The following is an 8,071-nucleotide window of genomic DNA, read 5'->3' as shown; positions in this document are numbered from 1 at the left end:
AACCTATAATTTATATCATATATGATATATGCTATGTCATATATATGTTATATGTTTTATATATATATGCTATGTCATATATATGTTATATATATACAATATTATATGTTATATATTGTATATCTCCAAGTAGTTTGATTAAAAATATCTGTATCTATCTATATAATATGTATTAATCTATATATGTTATAATATAACCTATAATTTATATCATATATGATATATGCTATGTCATATATATGTTATATGTTTTATATATATATGCTATGTCATATATATGTTATATATATGACATAGCATATATTATATATGATATAAATTATAGAATGTGTATTATATAACTACATATACGATATAAAATATATTTTTTTGAAAAAATGTATTTTGAATCAAACTACTTGGTTTCAGATCCTAGCTATATGTTGGATTCAGATTCTAGCCATACTTTTAATCACTATGTTATACCACCTTTGTATAAAACTATCTCTACACAATAATCTTTGCCAGTCCTTTGCAACATGGTTCTATTTTCTAAGTAGTTACACTTATTTTTGTATAAAGATAATATGACTTTCTTAGGGCTATTGACAGATTTTTCTATACGTCATGGATATTTCTCAGTGGATTTGTAATAGAGTGGTAGATAGCATATGGTTTGAAAGGAAATGTAGTGGTACAGCATATTGTACAGGGATGAAATAATTTACCATAGAAAAATGATCTGTTTTGCTGCATCTAGATCAATTGTAAACCTAAAAATCTGGGCCGACTTCTTGAGAAATACAATGTTTATGTTGTAAACAAGACTGAATAATGCACATGTTTTTATCACATCCATGAACAAAGCCTCTAACATTAGTGATATTCATTAATAAGGATGGGATAATGTCTGCCATCAACATGCCAATTTTCTATCAATTTGGGTAATTAGAAAATCGGAGAGTGGCTTCTTTTTAAGTTTCTCAGGTCAATCATACCAGAGTATCTTTTCTTAGTGGTGTCGTGGGTGGGCTCCACATCATAATGTCACGTTCACTCATTTCTTTTCTCTTTTTTGAGACAGAGTCTTGCTCTGTCACCCAGGCTGCAGTGTAGTGGTGCGATCTCCAGTCACTGCAACCTCTGCCTCCCGGGTTCAAGCGATTCAACCTCCGCCTCCCTGGTTCGAGCAGTTCTCCTGTCTTAGCCTCCTGAGTAGCTGTGATTACAGGCGCCCGCCACCACTCCCAGCTAATTTGTTGTTTTTTTAGTAGATACGGGGTTTCACCATGTTTGTCAGGTTGGTCTAGAATTCCTGACCTCTAGTGATTCACCCGCCTCATCCTCCCAAAGTGCCAGGATTACAGGTGTGAGGCACTGTAACAGGCCACGTTCAGTCATTTTAACAATAAGTCACAGAACAATCATTTCCAGTCAATGTTTAGATAATGGCAGAAAATGTGCAATAGGATAGCCTGAGGATGACATCTAAGGCAAGAGTGGATAAGATTTAGAGAACCAAAGGGGAAGATGGGACACAATTGCAAAATGCCAAGAACTGGATCTCAAGATGGAGCATGGATCCAAAAACTGGTAAATGTGAAACAGTATGAACACATAGGAACTGAACACAGGAGATGATTGTAGGGAAAAATCCAGGTGAGTATTGCTGCATTTCACTAACATGTTACCTATCCTATGCCACACATTTGAGATACAGTGATGACCCTACATTTCTTTGTTTCTCAGAGTGTTTGCTGTGATTTCTTTGCACCTGGAATTGGCGTGGTCACCCAAGTGCTTCTACAGAGTGACATATTTCCTATTGCAGGCTCTCTTTTATAACACTGTGAGACAGTGATGTTCCTTGCTTTATGTTTTCGTTTTGTTTTGTTTTTCTTGTGCAGGTTGTTTTTCAAGGTCAAATGACTTCAACGTATGAACAGGATGAAGTCATTGCTATTGATGATATATCTTTCAGTTCAGGTTGCTTGCCTGCCAATGGTAAGAACTTTTTCTCTCATTTTGACCTTTATTGTGTATAAAGATTTCAGTGCAATTTAAAGATTGTAATGACTTTAATCTCCTGTTTATTTTTGTCTGATGTTTTCATGTGCGCTATTTTTCCTTGTTCTAGTACATTGTGTAACAGTGACTGGATCTATACTAGGAGTGAAGATTGGCTGTTTTTCACTGACTGATGCTGTAAAGAACTGAATGGGATAATTTAGTCTTAGACTTGAAATCTTGTAGCAATGTTTACAGTGGCTAAAGTTAAATTTTAACAAGGTAACTCTGTTCCCTCTAGGAGACTGGGAGAAAACTAGCCTCCATAGACTTGAAATTGTCTTCTTGGACAATTGGTTTGATTATTCTGCTGAAAGATACAAAATAGAGATATTAGTTATAATCTATTTTCTATTTTGACACATCAATGAGCCACAGATGTAAACTTTTATTTCTATTGTTCCTTTGATTATATTAACTGAATAATATTCTATTCTTCATTTGTATTATTCCAAAACAATTCAATATTAAAGTTATAATTAAAATAGCATAAAATATCAAGCTTAATCTAATTGTCAAAAAGAATCAGTCATATATATTTCAGGGTATTTTTCTTTTAAGACTTTTGTTATATTGTGGCTTGTAACAGAATAAAGATAACTTTTGTAGATAAGGCTTCTGAGTTCAATTTAGTACAGAGATATAGTTTTTGTGGTAAATAATGTTTCAAGACAAGAAGAGATGTCTTCATCTACTTAAGAAAGACCATAGGATCTTGATATTGTGCTTGGTTTTTAAAAAGTTTTATTTTATTTTCAATTGACACATAATTGTACGTATTTATTGGATATTATGTGATGTGATGTTAAATACATGTATACATTGTGTGATGATTAAATCAGGGTAATTATTTGTTATCTCAAAAATTTATTTTTTCTTTGTAATAAGAACATTTGAAATTCTTCTAGTTATTTTGAAATAATATAATATTGTTAACTATACTGTGTAATAGAAAAACAGAATTTATTCCTCTGATCTGTCTGTAATTTAATACCCATTGACCAGTTTCTACACACACACTATCCATGCTATCTTCCCCAGCCTCTGGTAACCACTATTCTACCCTGTACTTCTATAAGATAGATTTTTGAAAATTTTGCAAACGAGTAAGATATAGTATTTGTTTTCCTGTGTCTGGTTATTTCATTTAATGTCTTCCAGATTCATCCATATTGTCACAAATGGTATGCTTTTATTCTTTTTATAGTTAAATAAAAAAGAATTATATTGCTTGTGTATTACCACATTTTCTTTATCCATTCATCCATTGATGGACACTTAGGTTGATTCCCTATCTTGGCTATCGTGAATAGTTCTGCAGTAAACATGGGAATGCAAAAATCTCTTTGATAGAGGTTGAAATCATATCTCTTTGATTTCATTTTCCTTGGATAAATACTCAGAAGTGGGATTGATGAATCATTTGGTAGTTCTATTTTCAACTTTTTGAGGAACCTCTATACTGTTCTATATGGTTGTACTAATTTACATTTCTACTGACAGTATATAAGTATTCCCATTTATCCACATCTGCACCAGCATTTGTTAACTTTGACTTTTTGATAATAGCCATTCTGAGAAGTATGAGATGATATGTCATTGTGATTTTAATTTGCATTTCCCTGATGATTAATGATGCTGAGAATTTTTTTCATATTATATTCATTGGTCATTTTTCTGTCTTTTTCTGAGAAATATCTATTGAGGTTTTCTGTCCATTTTCAAATTTGATTATTTGTTTTCTTGAAAATGAGTTGTTTTGAGTTTCTTGTGTATTCTGGGTATTGACCCCATATTAGATGCACAGTTTGCAAACATTGCCTCCGAACCTGTAGGTTGTCTCTTCACTCAGTTGTTTTCTTTGTTGTGCAGAAACTTTAGTTTGATGTAATCTCATTTTTTTAAATAATAGGTACTATTTATTTATTGATTTTATGAATGAAATATTTTACATGTTTATGGGGTGCATGTGAGTTTGTTACATGCATAGAATGTATTCAGCCTCCATTTACATTCCCTTTCCACCCACTCACCCTTCACAGCTTCTAGTATCTATCATTCTGTTCTCTATTTCCATGAGATCAATTCTTTTAGCTCTAACATATCAGTGAGATGTTATTAGTTATTTATTAATTGTTTGCTAGAATTGATTAGTGAAGCCATCAGGGTCTGGGTTGTTCTTTGGTGGGGGACATTTTATTACTAATTCAATCTGTTCAGATTTTCTATTTCTTCAATTTTAGTAGGTTTTATGTGTCCAGAAATTTATGTATTTCTTCTAGGTTTTCCAGCATGTGGTTGTTCATGATGGCTTTTTATGATCTTTTGCATTTCTGTGCAACTAGTCATAATATCTCCTTGTTCATCTCTCATTTTATTTGAATCTTCTATCTTTTTATCCTTGGTCCAGCTATTGTTTGTCAATTTTGTTTATCTTTTCAAGAAAACAACTATTTTGCTTTGTTGTCTTTGGTATTGTTTTGTTTAGTATCTATTTCATTTAAGTCTGCTCTGATCTTTATTATTTATTTCCTTCTACTAATTTTGGGTTTGGTTTCTTCCTGTGTTTTCTAATTCCTTGAAGTATAACATCTAATATTTGATGTAGGCATTTATTGCGATAAACTTCTCTCTTAGAATTGCTTTTGCTATATCCCATAGTTTTGGTAGGTTGTGTGTCTATATTTGTCTCAAGGAATATTTAACTGTTCTTTTTAATTTTATCATTGGCTTATTTTGTTCTTCAAAGGTGTGATTAATATTCGTGTATTTGTATAACTTCCAAAGTTCATTTCGTTGTTGAATGCTAGTTTTATTGCATTGTGGCTGGAAAAGATAATTCATATGATTTTGATTTTTACAGAATTGTTGAGACTTGTTTTGTGGCCTAACATATGATATATCCCGGAGAAAATTCCATGTGCTCATGGGAAAATGTATATTTTGTAATTATTGAGTAGAATGTTCTGCAAATATAGTTTAGGTTTATTTGATCTAGAGTTAAGTTTAAATATAATGTTTCGTTGTTCATTTTCTGTCTGAATGATCCGTCCATTACTGAAAGTAAGGGATTGAAATCTTTTACTATTATTGTATTGCAGTCTATCTATTTCTGTACGTCTAATAATATTTGCTATATATATTGGGAGGTCTAGTTTTGGGTGAATGTATATTTACAAGTGTTTTATCCTTTTTCTAAATAGATCCCTTTATCATTATATTATGACTATCATTGTCGATTTTTTAAGTTTTCAAATTAAAGTCTATTTTATATGATATAGTTATAGCTACTGCTGGTCTCTTTTGATTTCTATTTGCATGGAATGTTTTTCTTCCATTCCTTTACTTTCTCAGTCTATGGGTATTCTTACTGGTGTTGTGAGTTTCTTGTAGGCAGCATAGAATTTTGTCTTGTTTTTTAATCCACTTATCCACTCTACATATTTTGAGAATTTAATCCATTTACATTTAATGTTGTTATTGACAGATAAGGCCCTACTCCTTTCATTTTATTCATTATTTTCTGGTTATTTTGTAGAAATTTGTTTCTTTCTTCTCTTGTTTATCTTTGTGGCTTGGTGCTTTTGTGTAGTAATAAGCTTTGATTCTTTTCTATTTCTCATTTGTTTACCTGCTGTAACTTTTTCTCTCTGGTTACCATGGGGCTTACATTAAAAAAATCTTACAGAACACTATTTTAAACTGATAACAACTTAAGCTTGGTTGCATGCAAATATTCTAGAATTTTACTTTCCTCCCACAATTTGTAATTATGTTACCTTAATTTGCATCTTTTTATATTACGTATTCTCTAACAACATATTGTGGCTGTGGTTATCATTGATGATTTTGACTTTTACTCATCATCCTAGAGATTTGAAAGATTATATAACACGATTACAATAATTAAGCATTCTGAATTCAATTATAAATTTACCTCTACAAGTAAGTTTTATATTTTCATAGGATTTCATACTAATGATGAATATCCTTTTATTTCCAGTTAAAACACTCCCTTAAGCATTTTTTGTAAGACCAGTATAGTGGTGATTAATTCCCCCAGCTTTTGCTTGTCTGTAAAATACTTTTTTCTCCTTAATTTCTGAAGAATAGCTTTACAGATAGTATGTTCTTGGCTAACAGTTTCTTTTTCTTTTAGAACTTTGAATATATCGTTCCATTCTCTCCTGGCCTGCATGGTTTCTGCTGAGAAATCTGTTCATAGTCTAATGAATTCCTATAGATATGATTTGATGCTCTTCTCTTGCTACTTTTAGAATTATCTATTTGTCTTTGACTTTTGGTAATATGATTATAATGTGTCTTAAAGAGGACATCTCTATGTTGAATCTAATGGAGACTTTGGGCTTTCTGTATATGGACGTTCATATTTCTCCCAAGGCTTGGGAGGTTTTTAAACTATTATTTTAATAAGATTACTGTGCCTTTCTTTATCTTTTTTCCATCTGGAAATTGTATAATGCAAAACTTTGTCACTTAATGATTTCCCATAGGTCACATTGACTTTGCTTGCTGTTTTTCATTCTCTCTTCTGTCTTTTTTTCCCCTCCTAAGCTATTTCAAAAGACTTGTCTTCAAGTTCAAGGATTCAGAAAATCCTTGTTCTACTAGGCTGTTATTGACATCCTCAATTGTATTTTTTGTTTCATTAGTTGATATCCCCTGCTACAAGATTTCTGTCTTATAAATGATATCTCTTAGTTGAATTAATTATTGAACCCATGAATTATTTTTCTAATTTTGTTGAACTGTCTGTATTCTCTTTTATCTCACCGAGGTACTTTAAATTATTATTTTGAATTCCTTTTCGGCAATTTATAAATTTCCATTTTGGTAGGGGTCAGGTACTGGAGAGTTATTGTGTTTCTTTGGTGGTATCATGTTTCTTTGCTTTTCTGTATTTCTTATTTCCCTATGTTGATATCTGTGCAACTGGTGGAATAATTGCTCCTTCCAATTTTATAGAATGGCTTTCAGGGGGAAATATTTTCACCTGTGTTTTAAAATATTGGTTAGGTAGGGTATCTTGATTGCACATGTGCTTTAGAGTATTGGTTAGGTAGGGTACACTGATTTTGGTTCTAGGTGGACACAGTAAGGTAGTCTCTGGGCAATTTCTTCAGCTGTAGTCAACAACAGTAATACCTGAAGGTGTCTCATTGGTTTAGGTTGTGGGAGTTTGTGCAGCTCCTTGGACAAGCCTCCCCACTGGAGGTGGGGATGCTGGGCTGTTCTGAATGCCAAGTGTATGTGAGAGCTGCTCTGTTACTGGGTCAAGTGTTACCTCCCTGTCGGTGACAGAAATGCTGGGCTGTTTTGTGTATTGAGGGTTTTTCAGGGCTGCTCCACTTTGGATGTGGCTTCTTTGCTGATGTTGACTATAGCTTGGATGTGGCTTCTTTGCTGATGTTTATGGTGCCAGACTGTTTCACATACAAGGATACATTGGGACTGCTGTATCTCTGGTCAGTCATGACATCCCTAGTTGGCAAGATTGCCTATAATTTGAAGGCGCAAGACATCTCATAAGCTTGGCCACTGGGGTTGCAGCAGTACCACTAGGTATGGGCTTCAAATAGCTGGGATGGTGTGCTGCATCCACTTGAACTGGAAGGTTGGAGTGCCTGCTGGCAGTTTATTCACAGAAGTAGAGAGCTATAGCTTCTTGGATGGAGAATGGTGCACTACCATGTGTGAGCACAGTGTAGTGCCATCAGATCCTCATGAATGGGGAGATGCAGTGGCTACTGGACCCCAGAGAAAAATGCACTCTAGCCATGGCTCCAGTCTCAAGATAGCACTTTATAGCAGCAGTGTAGATCATGGAAAGAGAAGGCACAGTGTGGGCTCCTTCTTTGGAGTAGCATAACCATGTCAACTTCTGGCAGTGATCTTAGACTGGGCTTAGGGCCTGTGATGACCACAGAGTTCTATAGCATCAAAAACTGTGGCAACTGATCTTTGATGGGGGATGCTGGGGGACTCCTGCTTTCCCTCCCTCCCT

At 33.6% G+C, this 8,071-nt stretch overlaps 1 protein-coding gene across 1 annotated transcript in view; it reads left to right on the top strand.

Moving 5' to 3' along the window:
- The window catches only part of MALRD1 (MAM and LDL receptor class A domain containing 1), a 725,579-nt gene that overhangs the window by 53,440 nt on the left and 664,068 nt on the right, over nt 1-8,071 (top strand). Inside the window, exon 5 of the mRNA XM_011963908.1 lies at nt 1,887-1,983. Within this exon, the coding sequence (XP_011819298.1) occupies nt 1,887-1,983 (97 nt within the window). The remainder of the gene's footprint in view (nt 1-1,886; nt 1,984-8,071) is intronic.

This window comes from Colobus angolensis, unplaced genomic scaffold (genome assembly GCF_000951035.1).
Source record: "Colobus angolensis palliatus isolate OR3802 unplaced genomic scaffold, Cang.pa_1.0 Scaffold63, whole genome shotgun sequence".
Classification (NCBI taxonomy): domain Eukaryota; kingdom Metazoa; phylum Chordata; class Mammalia; order Primates; family Cercopithecidae; genus Colobus; species Colobus angolensis.
The sequence above is the reverse complement of the archived record's forward strand: the minus strand, read 5'-3'. Positions and strand labels throughout refer to the sequence as shown.